The sequence below is a fragment of the Prionailurus bengalensis genome, chromosome A3 (assembly GCF_016509475.1).
Source record: "Prionailurus bengalensis isolate Pbe53 chromosome A3, Fcat_Pben_1.1_paternal_pri, whole genome shotgun sequence".
NCBI lineage: Eukaryota > Metazoa > Chordata > Mammalia > Carnivora > Felidae > Prionailurus > Prionailurus bengalensis.
In genome coordinates, this window is record NC_057354.1 from 90,365,413 (window position 1) to 90,383,233 (window position 17,821).

At 51.7% G+C, this 17,821-nt stretch overlaps 1 protein-coding gene and 1 long non-coding RNA gene across 4 annotated transcripts in view; both read left to right on the forward strand.

Moving 5' to 3' along the window:
• Positions 1 to 4,849: 4,849 nt before the first annotated feature.
• LOC122497025 lies at positions 4,850 to 8,766 on the forward strand. Its single transcript, XR_006301013.1, has 2 exons — positions 4,850 to 6,397; positions 8,489 to 8,766. It is a non-coding gene; the product is annotated as an uncharacterized LOC122497025 (long non-coding RNA).
• A 3,967-nt stretch (positions 8,767 to 12,733) lies between these two features.
• TET3 (tet methylcytosine dioxygenase 3) overlaps positions 12,734 to 17,821 on the forward strand; it is a 106,425-nt gene continuing 101,337 nt past the window's right edge. The window contains exons 1-2 of one of the 3 annotated variants that reach the window (XM_043603716.1): positions 12,734 to 12,858; positions 14,921 to 15,653. In XM_043603716.1, coding sequence (XP_043459651.1) covers positions 15,351 to 15,653 — 303 coding nt within the window. In that variant the 5' untranslated portion in view covers positions 12,734 to 12,858; positions 14,921 to 15,350. Of the gene's footprint in view, positions 12,859 to 13,185; positions 13,303 to 13,950; positions 14,079 to 14,920; positions 15,654 to 17,821 lie in introns of those variants that run through there. The other 2 variants (XM_043603717.1, XM_043603715.1) reach the window with 2 other exon arrangements.

Sequence of the window (17,821 nt, forward strand, 5' to 3'; positions counted from 1 at the left end):
AAAAGAGGCCTCAGGCCCTGGGTGGGTTAATCAGCAGCATTAGCCCCATACTGCTCTCCTCAGACATCTACATGAGAAAGGTATAAACCTAAGTCACTGCTGTTTGGGGTTTTATCATTGTATACAGCTGAACTAATAATCCCGTGGCTCTAAGCTTGCTGGAACATTCTCTCTTGCCTCTTTCGGGGCCCTGCTTGCAAGACAGGTGTGTGTCAGGAGGCTTGCAATTGGAAGCCCCAGAGAATGTTACCTGGCACTGGTGGCCCCCTGCAGTGGATAGATGGTTCCTGGGTCCCCAGTGCCAGCACGTGCAAGGAATTAGGAAATGGGGTGGGCAAGTCGTCCGGCCTCTCTACTCCTTGGGTTCCTTGCTCTGAAAACAAGAAAGGTGATCTTCAAGGTTCGTATAGCCTCAAGTTCAAAATATTTGTCTTATGAATGAAAAAGTAGCACGGAAGAGATGGGGGGTTTAGGTGTAGGCATTATACCTGGGCTCCAGTCCTGGCTCGGCCACTAACCAGCCGTGTATCTTGGGCAAGTTCCTGCACCTCTCTAAGCCTCTGTTTTCCTGAAGTCTGAAAGTGTAACTATCTTTGCGCCTGCTTTGCAGGGGTGTTTCAGGATTGGAAATACTGTAGACAAACGTCTGGGCACAGAGCGGCCACTCAGTAAGTGGGGCTGCTAGGTCTTTGTGGGTGGAAAGTCCTTCAGAGAGTCCAGCTGAGCTGAGCCCTGGGTGGTGAGGTGAGGAACATGATGGCAGGCAGGTAAGCAGCATGGGCAAAGGAAGGGATAGGCATAATGTGATGATGAAGAGTGGGTACAGTGTGGTCCCAAACGGGGAGAGACGACGCTTCCTTTCAAGTGTGACGCAAGACAGTCTACAACAGGTGCCACTTCCAGCAAAGGGAACTGCATGGGTCACATGGCTTATGAGCTGGGCACTACACGAAAGCAGGATTTGTAGAGCAGAAGCTGGAAGACAGTGGAGTTAACACCATGGACCAAGGCAGAGAGCTGCGAGCGTGTCCTGTGTGTCCTGGGGGCGGGGAGGGCAACAGTGGATGAGGAATGCTCAAATGCTTTAAACGGAGCACTTGGGCCCCTCTTCTCTGCAGGACAATGACAAGACAGGCCAGCGAGCCTCCACTGCTCACGCTGTCTCCTACCTGCTTCCTCTCAGCACCTCTGCGTAGGCTGTGTCTGTGAGGCCGGAGCCAGAAGGCCTGGGTCTGGAAGGAGCCTCTGCGGTCCCCTGGGAGACCTGCAAAGGGGCTGGTACAGCACTTGTGTTCAGAAGGTGAAAGACTTGGAGAGCAGGCAAGCAGGCATTCACTGCAGCTCCCTTCCCGCCTGGCGGCTGGCTGCGTGCCCTGAACTTGACCTCAGATGACCTGTGTGTTCCCTTCCTGGAAACGGTTCCATTGCCAGAAGCAGTTGAGCTTTGGCTTTGGCTTTCTTTCTCCTTCAGAGCAGGGACTCTGGCTTAGCTGAGATTGGCTCGGCTACTGTAAAAGTCTCCCCATTAGCTGAGCAGGACCTTGCTTTCTTGTCCATCACCTACCACGGGGGTGGCTGCTGCTCTCCACCTGTCCTCTTACCCCTTGTCAGCCTTCAGGGTTCTCAGTTTAGCTTTGGCGACTTTTAAGAGTGGAGACAACTGCATAGATAAGGTGACTTTAAGAGTGCAAGATCACTGCAAAGATAAGGACATAAAGACCAAGTGGGGGAAGTGTGAAATGTTCTCCCCAGGCTGCTCAGCTAGTTAGCTGCGGAGCTGGGACAGCCCAGGAGTTCAAACTCTCAGACGATGCTCTCTTTCTGGGCTATGAGTTGCCTAACTCCACACTCCTCAAATTCATTAAGGCCGGAGGTGTGGACCTTCGCTAATGTGCAAGTCTGGATTAATGTCAGTGTCTTGAAATCCTCGTGTGAAAACGTGAATTTTGTTTCAGGCATTGTCCTTGCTAACTAGCCAATACCATGCTTGGTTGTTTTGTGGATTGGGCTGGCATGAAAAATAATTCCAAAAATGCTTGAATTTGCCCAGTGTCGCTGATTAGTGTTGCTTTAGGAAAGGAAATCCAGTATTAGCTCCAGTAAGGGGAAGAAACTGCAACACTTTCTCTCTAGTCAAATGCATAAGGTATATACGTAGCATACTTACAAAGAAAGGGACTAATTTCCAATCAGCATACAAGCTAGAATGTTATTAATCCCATATAGGTTGCTTTGGTCCAAAGCCTTCACACTTACCTTTGGAGCCAGTTTATGGGTCCCCGTAGAGAGCCAGGCTCTGTTTACCGTTCAACAGCAATATGTTGAACATCTGGGTCCCAGGCACTGGGCAGGGTGCTGGGAATACACTGGGTAGCAAATAGGCACACGTGTACTTTAAGAGTGACCTCTTCACTTAAAGGAATGTCTTCTCTAGGTTTGAATGCCATCTTAATCATCAGGTTTGGTTCTGAAAGATATTTTTGACTGCTTTCTAAAATTAAGCTCCTCTCCAAAGGATAGAGAATGAATTCACTGATTGAAACTACCCAGAGAAAAAATGTAGCTTAGACAAAGGCAATCTCAAAAGAGGAATTCCCAAGACATTTTAAGCAATGGCCACGCAACCTCCCAAGGAGACAGTTAAATAAGAAACATGTATTGGGAAGCGGCATTTATTTAAAATGCAAAGGCACATTTTCATGAGAACAAGGTTTTGACTTCTGGAAGCCAGCCACCTCTCAAAGCAAGATGACCAAACGGTCTGAACCAACTCAGATCTATTGGTTGCTGTCTACTGGCCATGAGCCCTTAGGCTAAGACTGTCCCCGGCATCCACATCTGACAGCACCTGCCTGCGGAATCTCCAAATCAAGGCAAATTACGAGACTGACAGAGCTTAGAAACAAACCCGCTTATTTACACGGGTTCCCCTGTTGCCAAGGCTATTTCATTGATCAAAGATAAGTGTTATCATTTGAGTTTCCAGGTTCTCACAAAGAGCTCATTCTATATGTTTTCTATTTTATACAGACCTTTCTCATTTACCCTCTCCCTCGAGGCCATACCCCGACTCTTGTGGTAGGCATTAAAAATTCCCATTGTATGGGCAGACAAACTAAGGTTGGGTTAAATGGCTTGCCAAAAGCATACAGCTACAGCGGGCCACTGATGGGGCTTGAGACCAGGTCTTGCAGTTCCTCCTCCATCAGACACAGAGGCCTAAACTCCTGCAGAAACGTGTGATGGCTTGTGCAAGCAGTGGGTCCCAGCCTGGCCAAACATTAGACCTCACCCGGGTGTGGCTAGATGTTGCCAAGGACATGAGGCTTGGAGTCCCCACCCAGGTCCATTCAAGGAGAATCTCTGGGTGTGGGGCCTGGGCACCAGTATTCCTGGAGTTCTCCAGGTGGCTGCAATGGGCAAAGCTGAAATCATTCTGTTAGTAATCTGGATCTGCTTCCTTCTTTCTCAAGGACCTGCTTTCCAGTTGTCTTTTTTTCAACAATAATGTTCTATTTCTCAAGTATAGGAATAATACTTATTTGTAGAAATTTTAGAAGAAAGGTAGGACGAAGAAAAAAATCGCCAAGAGATCCATTGTTAATATTTTGATGTATTCTCCTCTAATCTTTGTACATATCTACTTACAAATTTTGGTAATATATACTAATATTTTCTTTTGATTTCATATGGTAAATAGTTTCCAATGTTGCCAAATAGTTTTCAAAAACACTATTTTAATGTGAAAGCAGACAAGATTTTTAAATATACTGTCCCCAACATTAATAGTGATTAACATTGGACTAAATAAATAAACACTTAAGAAAATAAAATAAAATTAGTAAAATCATTATAATGGCTGCATAATAATTTAATGGGCTCACCTCCTATAAATCAATCAATCTTTAATATAGGACACTTAGATTGTTTCTAGTTTTCTGTCGTTATAAGTAAGTCTTCTATGAAGATCCTTGTACCTACGTTTCTGTGCACCACTTTCTTAGAAGTGAAATTAATGAGCTGGAGGGTATAAACCTTATGAAGTTTGTTGATAAACATTGCTGAATTGCTTCCCAAAAGGGTACATGAATTGCTGGTCCCCTCGGTGTAAAGAGAATTGGGAAAGAGAATTGTTACAGTCTTTGCAAAATTAAGTATTTTCATTCTGTGATCCGTCAGTTTGCTATGATTATTAATGAGGCTGGACTTTTTATATCTTTATTGGTCATTTGTATTTCTTCTTTTGTGAATGTTCGTGTCCTTTGCCTTCCCCTGCCTTTTGGGTGTTTATCTTTTTTCTTACATATGAAGCATACTAAGTATATAACACTTTTCCATTCATTTGTTTTGTAAACGTTTTCCCTAAATTTATCATTTAACTTGGGTTGTTGACATACACAAGAGCTTATTGATTTTATGCTCAGAAATACCTTTAGACTGTTTGATCAGGTAAATAGTTACCAACAGTTTCTTCTACAAGTCTCAATGAATAAAAGCCTGCTTACATAGGAGCAGTTTTTCTGGTTAAGCAGGATTTTATTGGTCTGGACTAAGAAAACCAGTCCATCTCCTACAGGAACCTGACTTGAAATTATCAAAACTATAATACTTTTTAGTTTACATTCTTTGAACTACCCCACTGGATACATGATAATGTAAAAAACATGTTGGTTGTTCCCATCTTTGTAGGGCAAAACATTTAAATTTTTTTAATGTTTATTTATTTGAGAGAGAGAGAGAGCCAGAGACAGAGCACAAGCAGGGGAGGGGTAGAGAGAAAGGGAGACACAGAATCTGAAGCAGGCTCCAGGCTCTGAGCTGTTGGCACAGAGCCGGACGTGGGGGTCGAACCCGCAAACTGCGAGATCATGACCTGTAGTTGGAGGTTTAACCTACTGAGCCACCCAGGTGCCTCAGTAGGTCAAAATATTTAAAAGCAAACAGTATGCATAGCCTCTCGCAAAAGACTGCCCCACCCACAAATTAACAAAGTCCGCTTTCTCTCTGATTTCAGAAATAGGGTAGGTTTTAGGAGGGTACCCCTGGGCCCTAGGTGGAGACTTTCTTTCAGCCCAAGCCTCTCCTAGTCTCACGCCTTGGGGACAGACAGACTCTAAACCTGAGCAGGGTTGCTCTGGAATGTAATATCTGGTAGATACTTACACTAAAAAATTTTATGTTGCTTCTCTGACCTTCAAATTTAACTTGGATGCCCTGTATTTTTGTTTGCTAAATCTGACATCCCTGATCCTGAGGTTTCCTTTCAGTGGTGATGTTGGGGTCTGCGTCCCAGGCGTGCCTACAGGAAGCGGTACACAGACGTCGCACAACTGGTAGATCACATAAAGGTGTTTACCTGCCTCCCTCCAAAGAGACTCTCATGGCCAAGGGGCAGCCTCTTCCCTGGGCCCCAGGGATACTTTCTAAGAAACCCACTGCGTTGACTTTTCTATACCAATCAGCATGTACTTAGAAACCTAAGCTCTTCACCCAGGCCTTGTGGGCTGCTCCCAGGCTTGCTGCACGCCATGGTTCCTCTTCCTCCTTTTTCTAGCAGCTGTGAGGTTCTTCTTGGGCTGGTGGATCCAGGCAGGCTCAGGTAAGTGCCCATCATTGCCTCACTCAGGTGTCCTTAGCCCACTACACGTTTTTGTTTGAGTGGCCAATCTGTTCCCTGTGGCCTCTTTCTGCCTTGACACCTATTTTCTGTCTTACGGACTCTTACTTCACTATAAATAATTAGATTGCTTTCCAAAAGTTGGATGCTCAAATTCATGTTTTATTGTGGTTTGAAGTGGCCAAATGACAGGTGGATGTGGGTCATGGCCTAGTCATGCCTCCATTAGGACAACCCTAAAGAATGGCAAGAAGAGGGAGGCATCGGCTCATACCCCCTCCCTGGCTTAGCAGATAAATAGTACAGTGTTGGCAATCCAGACTACTTCCCCAGGAACAGTGCCAGAGTGACCTCGAGTGACTCAGTCCGTTAGTGCAGGTGTTCCCAAGATCGCCTCTCCCGCTCCATGGGGCACGGCTGCGTCCTTTTTACCTCTGGCCCATTTATCTCCAAAGGCTTCTAACGCAGAGCTCCTCAATTTTGAGGGTGCCTAGGAATCACCTGGAAGTCTTGTTAGAATGCAGACACTGAATGAGCAGCTCTGGGGCCTACTGAGAGTCTGCCCTCTTGACAAACTCATCGCACCGCTGCTGTAGGTCCACGGATCACACTTTGAGTGGCAAGCGTCTGAAGCTTTTCCTGATTGGCTGCAGGATGGCCCAGGTGCCTGGTCTTTTCAATTCCAGGGCTTTGGCGAAACCTCCAGGCCCAGGAGGTCGGAATCCAAGGCAATGTGATCCACGTCTGTGAGAAAGGCAACCGCAGGGAGAGGGCAAGGAGGTAAGCGGGAGTGAGAGCCGGGGAGCCGCGGGAAGCCTGAGAGAGGGGACAAGTTCTGGACAGTTTAGAGTGGAGGTGGCAGGCCCTAGGGCTGCTTGAATATGTAGGGAAGGAGGTGTTTGGAGAGCTGTCCTCTCCAGCTGGGGAGGCTGAGGAAGGTCTCCTGCTCCGTGCCAAGCCGGGTGCCTGGGCACCTACACATCATTGCCTCCATTCTCTTAGGTAATACATAATATCCTTACTGATTATTGTATAAATTTTAACTTTGGTTGCCATGGCTATTTATAGTTAAAATATTGTAAGACCCTTTCCCTGTGAAGGGGGCACAGGAATCAGGGGATCGGATGGCTTAGAAGGAGGAGACCATCTGAGCGTCTGCTACATAAAAGGTCCGAGATAGGACATTGCCACAGTGTGGCTCATTTGATGCTCTGCAAAGGAACCTGCAAAGGAGCTAGCGTAAGTCCCATTTTTACAGATGAGAAGGAGGCTGGGTGAGGGAAATCACCTTGCCCACAGTCACAAAACCAGAACCTAGAGGAGTGGAAATGGAGCCCAGGCACCCGGAGGGAGCATCTCAGTGTTTGGGGAAAGGGAAGGTGTGTGTGTGGGGGGGGGGGGGGTGCACAATGGCCAAGTGGAATGATGGGGGCTCTGAGGATTGGTCCCCTTGCACTGCACAGTTCCCGCAAACGGGGCTTGACCCTCACCCACAAAGGATATGGGGAAGGGGGAGCCTCGAGAATGAAAGGGATGATCTCCAGTTCAGGTCTCAGATAGGACAGCGAGCAGGCTCCTGTCCAGCAGAGATGGAATGGGAACAACATATGGAAACAAGATAATGGGACAAACAGGGTGATGATGAAGAAGCCTTTTAGGGATGCTCAGCTCTTTTTAGGAAGCCTTTGCATCACTCTGGCTGGATTCTTAAGATTTGTAGCTCAGGAATTTCATGATTTTTATACTGCACATATTTTCTGTGGTCTCATCTCCCCAACTCTACATGGTTTTGTTTGTTTGTTTTTGTTTTTTAGTAAGTCCTTTTAAAAAGGCTGACCTTGTTGGAGGATTTGATGTTTAAGTTTAACCAGGAGGTAGATAGTAAGATCTTGGTCCAGCCAATTTCCCCCACCCCTGAACCTCAAGTCCCCATATATGCTGCTTCTTGGGTCTCTGGGCATGTCCCACATGTGCCTCAAATGGACATGTCCTTGCTGACTTCATTCAGCCACCTGCTCTTCCTCTGGGCCCCTTAGTGCTACCATCCACCCTGTTGCTCTTCCAGAAACCTCCTGTGTGCCCTCATATAATTGATCCCCATCCTGTTGACGTGAGTCACTAAATCTGTCTCCAGTACATCTCTGCATCCCCAGCCCACAACCCTAATGGAGACCACCATGATTTTTTTTCTCACCTGGGTTTCTGCAACAGCCTTCCAGCTGGTTTCTCTGCCTCCATGCTGGGACTCTAATACATCCCCCATACCGCAGCCAGCACTGAGCAAGATGTGGTCCCTGTCCACAGCACAGTAGATGGGACAAATCTACTAAATCTACTAATGATGTGATTGGCAGGTTCAGTCTCGAGAGACCATCAAAGGCTTCCTGGGGTGTCACCCGAGTTTAGCCAGGAAGGATGAGTGGGAGTGAAATGGCAAGAAGGCAGGAAATGCTTCTGCCGAAGCTGTGCTGTTTCAGAACTTTCCTTTAGCTGTCAGGCCCCTGGTGACACATATACCCCAAGTCCTTTCCTCTGCTGGATTCTGTCTCAATTTACAAATTAATGTCTACTGAGTTTGCCCCACTGCCACTCATCCCTTCCACCAGGCTTCCCTCGGGTCAGATTTCTTCCACCCTGATCTAAATTTCTGAATCTAGTTCTCTAGTGGGAGGAATGACAACCAATCGACTGGGAATTTCAAGTATATGTCCCCAGGAGGCAGAAGCCTCCATGCCTGCCCTCATGAAATGGGCAGAACTGATCGCATTTACACCTACCTTAGAGACCCCACATCCCCGTCACATGCACACACTATTCCCTGTGTGTTAGTTATGAGTGCTGCTAACCAAATACTTTTGCTTCTGCTTCCAGGCACATGGCAGCATTGTACCTACTGCACTTCCCCAACCCCTCATGACTTGCTTTGGCCCGTGAAATGAGAGCAGAAGTGACTTGTATTACTTCCGGATGAAGACTTGGAGAATTAGTGCTTGATTTGCCCCATCCTCGCTTCCTGCCTTCAGGGTCGAGGAGGCAGCATGTCCAGTTCCAGCTGCCTGCGTCCCTGGGTGGCTGTGGGAAACAGAGCTCCTCTTGACCCACAGTGGACACATTTCATGATCGAGGAATAAACTTTTATGTCAAACCACTGTGACCTGGGGATTATTTGTTATCACATCAAAGCCAAACTGACCCTGACTGATACATCCCATCAAATCAAGGTCTGGGTCGGGGAGCACCGAGGTCTTTATCCCTGTTGGGTATTCAACAACCTGAGTCTCAGAGCCAAAGTTCCCACCCTTCTGCCCAGCCCCCTTAAGTTGGAAGATTTCCAGGTTATTTCATCTCTTTCCCATCATGATGAGGATCCATGCATTCTCCTTGGGAGTTATTTAGTCTATTTGATTCCACCTAAATTCAAAATGAAGTCACAGAAATAAAATGTGAAAGCATTTGCTGAGCTACTCAAAAACCTAGTCTAGATATCCTACACATGTCACACTGACCCATGCATGTCCAAAGCAATCCAGTAATGCATCTCCCTTTCCCCAAGAGCAAAATGCCAGCGTCTGCCCCATATCAGCCCTGGCACCGGTAGGCTAATTTCAGAGGCCCTCGATCGTAGGCCCAGTTCTGCCACTTAGTAGTGAATGACCTTGGACAAATTACCTCTCTGAGTCCCAGTTCCCTTATCTGTAAAATGGTGATAATAATAATAAAAGCTGTGTCACAGAAAGAAAAGGAAAGTAACATTTGCATTTGGCGTGTTAGCCACTCTGCAGACAGAACCATAATGTACGTGAAAGTGCTTTGAAAAGGGAAAGCTCTATGCAAACATTAGCTGATAATATTTTTAACCAATACATGACCAAAAAAGAAACACATCCCAAAGCAAATAAACTTCCTTTAATCTTCAAAACCGAGCCCAGGCGTGGATGGACGTGGCTGTGTATTTACAGTTCTGCAAAAGGTTCCGCAGTACGAAGCTGCTTCTTCAAGTAGGGCAAATTGCTTATTAGCTAAAGAGAAGGAGCAGGATCAAACATCTCAGAGGAGGTTAGTCACATGCGATCATTTACAGGTTCGGCAGACGACCAACAAGCAGCGTTGATTCCACTAAGTGACTTCCAGAAGAACTACGCGGGCACTTCCAACTCAACTTCCTGTGCTCGTTGCCCGCCCGCTCGTGCTGAATCGACCGCAGTTCCTCAGTGGAGCTGGAAGTCCTTATTTCCCAGCCCCACCTCCATCCCCAAAGGGAAACGCCCCCTGCCAACCTCGCAGTGCTGGCCGTCCACTGGGCTTGTTTCCTTCGCGACGGGATTTCCCTTTCTAACCCTTGGGGCAGCTGCGGCAGCCAGGTCCTGACCTCACCGGAGCAGTGGCCTAAAAAGGCTCAGTCTTCGGTCGCTGGGGGTGGGGCCCGCCACGCTGCTTAATAAAAAGAAGCCTCTCTCGCTTTACCTCCTCTAAGCGCCCCGGGCCTGATCCTGGCCGCCGCCTGGGCGCTGAACTTGCTTCTCAACCGCTTCTACTAGTCCAGTGCTTCCCAAACTTGAGCGTGCATCACCCCAAGGGCTTGTTACAACAGAGCGCCGGCCCCACCTCCAGAGTTTCTGCTAGAGTAGGTTTGGGGTGGGGCCCCAGAGCTTGCATTTCTAACAAGTTCCCAGGTGTTGGTGATACTGCATCTGGGGACCACAGTTAGCCAACCACTGCCTCTAGCTCAATGCTTCTGCCAGAGAGAGAGGCCCGCTGGGCACCTCCGCCACCGTCCCAGCTGCTCTCCCGCCCTGCGTGCTGTGTGAGGAAGGAACAACCCGGGCAGCACAGGGGGCTGCAGACCCAACACGGCAGGCTGGAAAAAACCAAACAAAACAAAAACCCTGGAAGCCTGTGGGTCTTCGGTGTCACCGGGATGTCATTGATCAGGTTCTACTGACCTCATTTCTTCATTCAGCACATATTGATTGAATGCTAAGTCTAGGGTTACGAAGGTGAAAAGACAAGGTCCCAGCCCTCCAGGAGCTCATAGTAACAGGGAGGGAAATGTGCAAACAATTACAATGCTGATAAGATAACTGTTGTGGGGGGGGGGCATCAAACTTCTGTGGGGAGTAGGTGGAGCTCTGGAATCTGAGGAGCTGGGAAAAGTTTCATGGAAGAAATGGCATTTATGCCCAGACCTGCAGGATGGGTGGGAATTTGGCAGGTAGAAGGAGTAGCTGGAACCCCAGGGGTGGGGGTGGGGGGAGCGGGAAGGGGTTTCCCCAGGCACAGGGAATGAGCAAACAGAGACTGTCCAAGTGCAGGGTTCCAGAGGGAGAAGCAGTCCGGAAAATGACTGGCAGGTGTTGGGCTGGGCCTGGTTTCCCTCCCACCTCTCTGGCTGCTCCTTCTCAGTCTCTTTTGCTGATCCCCTGTCAACTGCTCTTCCTCATGAGCTGGTGTTCCCTGGGGCTCTGTCCTGGCTGCCTTTTCCTCCCACTTTCCCTGTCCACTACCGATGAGCTCCTCCACACCTGAGGCCTCACTTACAATCTACTCAGCAGTGGGGTTCCCGTGTGTGTGTGTTTCCAGCCCAGGCCTCACCCCCTCAGCTCCACATGGATGGCTCCAGGTATCTTTCCTCCCATACTCTGTATTGGTGAATGGCGCCAGCATTCATCCAGTTAACTAAGCCAGAGGACTTTGTGAAACAGCCCTCTCAGGTAGCTGGTGAAGAGTTATTTGGCACAGTAAATTGCTCAGAATACAGAAAGATGCCAGGCTCAAATTCTGAGTCTGCCATTTTTTTTTAAGTTTATTTATTTATTTTAAGAGAAAGAGAGAGAGGGAGAGAGGGAGGGGCAGAGAGAGAGGGGAGAGAGAATCCCAAGCAGGCTCCGTGCTGTCAGCGCAGGTCCCAACTCGGGGCTCGATCTGGGGAGCCGTGAGACAAAATCAAGAGTCGGATGCCCAACCAACTGAGCCACCCAGACACCCCGGAATCTACCATTTACTAGCTGAGTGACCTTGGGCAAGTTACTTAATCTCGGTTTCTTTATCTGTAAAATGAGTTTAATGATAATACCTAGTTCACAAGGTTGTTCTATGGATGAAACAATAACAGTTGTCATTTATTATTCCCTACGAAGAAACAAAAAAACTAACTGATCACAAGTAGTGCTGTCCAGAAAGCCCTAGGCCAAGTACTTTATTTACTTGGATTGTCTCAGAAATGGTGAGTACCTTGTCCAAGGTCACTCTGCTAGCAAATGGCACAGCCAGGTCTGGAACCCAGAATTCTCTGTCCCTAAGCCACCTTCTTCAACCCAATTGTCACACGGTCTGTCTGGAGATTGTATAACAAATGGGGAAATGCTCATGTTATAACGTTAGTGAAAAGAGGGCAGAAAATTGTGTAATCAGTGTGCATACAACTGTTATAAAATTTAAAAAAGGAAACTGATCTACAAATAGAAAAGGCTAGAAAGAATTATAGAGAATGGTTAAACGTGGTTGTATTTTGGTGATGTCTGTCTTCTAATTCTCTGTATTTTCTACATTTTCTTTAATATATATAATTTTATTAAAACAAAATTACTTAAAACATTAAACATTCATTACAGTGACAATTGCAAGTCCACAACCTGTTCTCATGTTTGATTGAAAATTACACTAAGTATCTCTTCTCAGTTCTAGACTTACTTCCCCGAACAGAAACTCTTTAGTCCTCTGTAACACGGGAGTAGGAAGTAGGTATTGCAGCCATATTCCCCACCCACCCACAACTGACAACCTGGCCACTGGAGCAGACTGTCAAAATAAGGCCTGGGAGGAGGAGGGAAGTTCCAGGCAGAACCCCGGCTTCTCCTACCGCCTAGGGCTTTCTGGACAGCGCTACTTGAGATCAGTTACTTTTTTTGTTTCTTCTAAATAGCCGGCCGAATGCTCTTTTTCCAGTTCTGGCTGAGTTGTTAGCTTCAGCCGGGCAGGGATGCCTGCCAGGTACCTGGCTCTGTGAGCACCGCCCAAACTGGTCAGGCCAGTCCGCCCCATGGCTGTTTCTGCCAGAACTTGCCCGCGCGCGCGAGTGTGTGTGTGTGTGTGTGTGTGTGTGTGTGTATGTTAGAGACCCACCCTTCTCTCCAGCAACCCAGGTAGGTGGAAGGCAGCTGCGGGCACCAGCCTGGCAGTCAGGCCAGATGGGTGGAGCTGAATTAATCTAACCTGGAATTTCAACTTGGCCTGCACAACAGGTGAGGGGAAAAAAAAAAAAAAAAAAAAGCAGCAGAGTGAACGGGCAGTTTGGCAACTTGGAAATATTCTTGTGCCTTGTCCCTTGTCCCCTGCCTGGAAAATAGCCCGGGGTGACTTCTCAAAGTGTCAGCACCGGGTAATGGGGCTTGGTTGCACCACGGCCCCCTTCATAGATTCTCCGAGCCCCTCCTGAACGCTGTCCTCCTCCGTTACCCTCCGCGACGCGCCCGTTCCCCCTCCTCTGGGAGGCAGGGCGGGGGTATCGGATTAGTCTTTGTTTTCGACGCGAAAGAGCCGAGCGCGGCGCGGGGGAGGCTCGCGATGGCAGGGCCCTGGGGTCCGCCTGAGTACGGCGCTCGGCCGTGACCCCTGCGAGGGTGTCCCGTAGCCGGCCCGCAGCCTCTGCCCCCAGGTACCCTTTCCTTGCCGGCCAGGCTGACTCGGTACGCAAACGCGCGACGTCCCCCATTGTCCTGCCTCGGAATGAGCGAGCGGCAGCAGGGAGAGGGGGGTCAGTCAGGCCCGGAGCTCAGGGCCCCCGGGGGCTCCGGGGCCGTCCCAGACCTCTCGGGCCCGCAGGGAGCGGCAGGAAGTGGGGACACCGGGGCCGGCTCGGCCAAGGGCCTAGGCTAGGAGGTCCGCGTGCCCCACCCCGCGCGGCCCGCCTGGGCTGCAGAAGCGCGGGAGGGCGGGGGCCACTAGCCTGAAGGGGGCGGCAGGGTCCTGGGAGGGCCGACGCGGGGGTGGGGAGGTACTGCAGGTGCAAAGGCGCGGCGGCCGAGCCGGGCCCGGCCGCCACCCGCTTGCAGGCTGCTCGCTCCGTCCCCTCCCCCTTCGCGGGAACTCCCCCCTCGCGCAGCCCCCGGCCCGGTGGAGGGGGCGGCGGGGCCGGCGGGGCTCGGCGGGGCCGCACGTGCGCGCCCTCCCGGGCGGGGGAGTCCCCGGGCGAGCACGTGCCGCGGCGCGCGGGGGGCGGGGAGTCCCGCGGACGCCTTCATTGCTGCTGCTGCCGCCGCGGCCGCCGCTGCCTCTTCCTTCCTCCTGAGCCGTCCCCTCCTCGGCCCGGGCGGGGGGCTCCGCGCGCCCAGCTCGGCCCGGCCAGGCGCTCCGTGAGGCGGGCGCCCCAGGCGGCGGCGGCGGCCGCGACGGTGGTGGCGGCGGCAGCGCGGGCCGGGAAACTTTGCCCCTTTGTGCGCTCCGCCCCGGAGGCGGCGGGCAGGTCGGTGCAGTCGGTGCCTTTCCGGCTCCGGGGTGGGGGAGGGGAGGCGTGGGGGGCCCTGCCCGGAGGGGGGGGTGTGGGGGAATGGGGGAGGGGACGGCCCGGGGGCCGGCCGGGGGGGCCGCTACTTTGTTGCGGGGGACGGGGCGGGGGTGCTACGGGTCACAGTGTAGCGGAGCCGGGCGGGGGCGGCGGGGCGGGGCGGGGGCTGCGGAGCCGCCAGAGCCGAGCGGCCGAGGCCCCAGAACAAAGGAGCCCGAGCGGCGGCGCGCGCGCGGCCCGGCCCGAGCTGGAGCGCGCCCCCCTCCCCGCGCCCCCTCGTCGGAGCGGGCCGCCCTCCCCAGTCTGGCCGGCGGGCGGGGGGCGCGGCGGGGCGGCCGGCGCGGGCTACCCCGGGCGCGCCCCTGTCCAGGCCGCTTCCGTGCCGGGGGCGCTCGGGCAGCCCCGCCGACTGAAGCTCTCAGCAAACTTTATTTTGAAAGCTCTGCTCCCTTGGGGAGGCCCTAGCGACCTCCAGTGAGGGGTGTGTGTGGGAATTTTGGTGAAACTCTCCCAAGCCCGTGGGGGTGGGGCAGAGGACAACTTTATTAGACATCTCACCTTGACCACCCCTTTAAATTCGTTGAGCAGGTTCCCTCAGCACCCCATAAGGCGCTAGGCCTCCTCCCCCAGGCAGGGAGCGGGTGCTGGTGCGCCCTGCCAGAGGTTCTGGGGAGGACTTCATTTGAGCAAGCCCTTTCTCTTCCCCCATTTTCTCTCCTTCCAGAAGCAGGAAGAGGTAACATGTGAAAGTTGTCCCTGAGCCTCAAGTGATGCGCTTCCTCTTTCTGTCTCTCTTTTAGGCAGCACTGCCTTCTCCATCATCCTGACCCCAGAGGACAATTACCAGGAGGAGAAACTCCTCACCCTGCCCAGCCCCCACCACACACTCACCTGCTCACCTCATGCCTGGGTCCAGGGTGGGTGAGGGTGAAGAACCCACCCAGTCAAGATGATCCCTTCTCTGGGGACCGCTGCTGGTGTCCTGCCCCAGATCCTGGGCCCCAGCAGTTGGGAGAGTGGCCCCCAGCTGAGCCCTATCAGACTGCTGCAGAGGAGGTGAAGAGGGGTTGAGAAGAGGCGCCCATCCTGGAGTCTGGAGCTGCTTGCCTTCACCCGCGTACACTCTTGACTGTTTTAGGAAAGAAGGACCTGGTGGTGGCCTTTGCAGGCAGGCAAGAAGCTGGACCGTGGCTTTATTCTGGCACCTATGCCCCTACCTCTGGCAGCGTCATGAGCCAGTTTCAGGTGCCCCTGGCAGTCCAACCGGACCTGCCAGGTCTTTATGACTTCCCTCAGGGCCAGGTGATGGTAGGGGGTTTCCAGGGACCTGGGCTCCCCATGGCCGGGAGTGAACCCCAACTCCGAGGGGGTGGAGATGGGCGAAAGAAACGAAAACGGTGTGGTACTTGTGAGCCGTGCCGGCGGCTGGAAAACTGCGGGGCTTGCACCAGCTGCACCAACCGCCGCACGCACCAGATCTGCAAACTGCGCAAGTGTGAGGTGCTGAAGAAAAAAGTGGGGCTTCTCAAGGAGGTAAGCTGGCCCTTGTTTGGCTACCCTGCCCTTGCCGTGAGGGTGCTGTCCTCACAGGGTCTTGCTGAAGACGGTTAAGCCCAGTCTACCATTCTGATCCTTTTGGTCTAACTTTCACTGGGGCCATGTGTGGGAGCTGTCTTACTGACAGTTTGTAAGAGAGTAACCACGGAGTGGGGGTCTCCAGCTAGCACGCTCCTCTCTGATGTTTGCATTTGATGGAGGACATATCCAGCCTTATTTCTAGAAGGGGTGTGTGTGTGTGTGTGTGTGTGTGTGTGTGTGTGTCCTACTTGAAGCCTCAGATGTATTTCAAGGTCACACCAATGCTTGGGTGGCATGGGAGTGATGGTGTCAGGTAAGGGGTGGATTTGGAAAGAAAGATTTGGAGTGACAGGGTGCTTTTGTGCTGCCCTGATGAATGGGATGTTTTGTTTTTCCTAAACCTTTTCTCGAGTACCACCGTTTTTCTCAGAAAGCAGGAGAGCCTATTGGAACTGGAGATTTAATGACAACCCATGATTTGGGTTTCTCTACTGGACTGAGGACTTCTTGGGGTCCAAGACTTTTCTTTATCTCTGTGTTCTCAGGACCTGGCTCAGTTCCTTGATGTGTAGTCGGCACTCAGATACTAATTGAATGAATGAATGATGTGCTTTTGAGACACTGTCCAGCCCAGGGAAGAGTACCGCCTTCATTTGGAATAGGGGGATGGAGGGAGGAAAGGAGGAGTGGGGACGAAATGAAAGGGGGAAGCGGAGAGGTAGTGACCCTGCACTGGCCATCGTTCCCTTCCATTCTGGTGGCTGGCTGCCAGCACGAGGTTGGTGGCAGCCTCCATAGCTCAGAGTTGGCAGAAGTAGGGCCGAGCGAAGTTGAGCAGCTCGGGAGAGCGGTGTAGCGGCTTGAGGTCGCTCCAGGCAGCGGAACTGGCGCTGGACAGAGCCGGAGGCCTGCGCTGTCTGTGGGGCTCCTGTGCTCCGCCACTGATTTGTCCAAGGGCTCAGACAACTCAGGCCCCCTCTCCGGGGTTGTCTTCTCCCCTGGGAAATGGAGGGGTTGTGCTTGATGGCCTTTGAAGCCCTTTCCAGCTGGGCTGGGAGCCGCCGCGCTTCTGAGGGCTAGGGCACCTGTGGCTTCGATGGGCTGGCGGCTGGCGCTCGGGATTTCCCTGTCCGCTGAGCGCCCAGCTGTGCCTTGAGCTTGGTGGGGCTGTGGTCCCGTGGCTGGGAAGAGAGCTCCAAGTGTTGGGGGCAGGGAAGTGGGTGTTGCTGGGATGTCTTCTGCCCCTTTTCACTTTCTCTTGTCCACTCCTGTGGAAGCTGCATATAGCGGCCCAGGACCACAGACTTTGTGCTCTGTTTCCCTGGTCTCTGATGAAAGCAGACATCTGGATCACATGTGCAGCTCCCCCTCACCCACCCCCCCCAGCTGGGAAGCAGTGTCCGGTCCCTGTATGTTGCTGGTGTTGTGAGGAGTTGGCATCCTGCTGGTCCAGGGCCCTGTGGGTCACTTCTGAAAGGGAGCAGGGGAAGAGCAGGGGTAGACTTCACTCCTGGGCATGAGATCTAGTGTTTTGGAGTAAGGAAGAGTTGTTCGGTCTACTTTTAAAGCTTGGTTCCTCTGCTTGCTTCCTTGAGGCATCCATCCCATCTTGCCACCCTCTTTGTTTCACTCCACTCTTCCTGTGATCAAACCCGAGGAGTAGGGGGGCTGAGCTTTCTGAACTGGGTGTTCCTGGAAGTAGAGGACATGGTGAACTGTGTTTAAGCTTTTCTTATGGCACTGATGCGCACATCTGAGTGAAAGGGGCAGGGAGTGAGGCCAGTGTCCTGACATCCTCCTGCATAAGCTGCTGACCTGGGCTGCTTGGTGATCATGGTTAAGATACAGGGATCTGGGTTGGCTGAGGCTTAGACACAGCCCTGCTGAGAGATCTGTATCCATGTAGAGCTCATCGGTGATGGCTGCCCATCTCAGCCACCAGGGTCTGTGGCTGGTGGCCCGTGGTGTCCCAAGACAGAAGGACTACACACATGTATAGACCAGCGCTGGCCCGCAACAAAGTTCTTTGGTTTCTGGAGAAACCGTGGAAAGGGGACAATGAAGTGACCTTTTTTCTTAAAACTATTTTTGACTTGTTTTAAGGATAGGGCCTTTGTAATTGA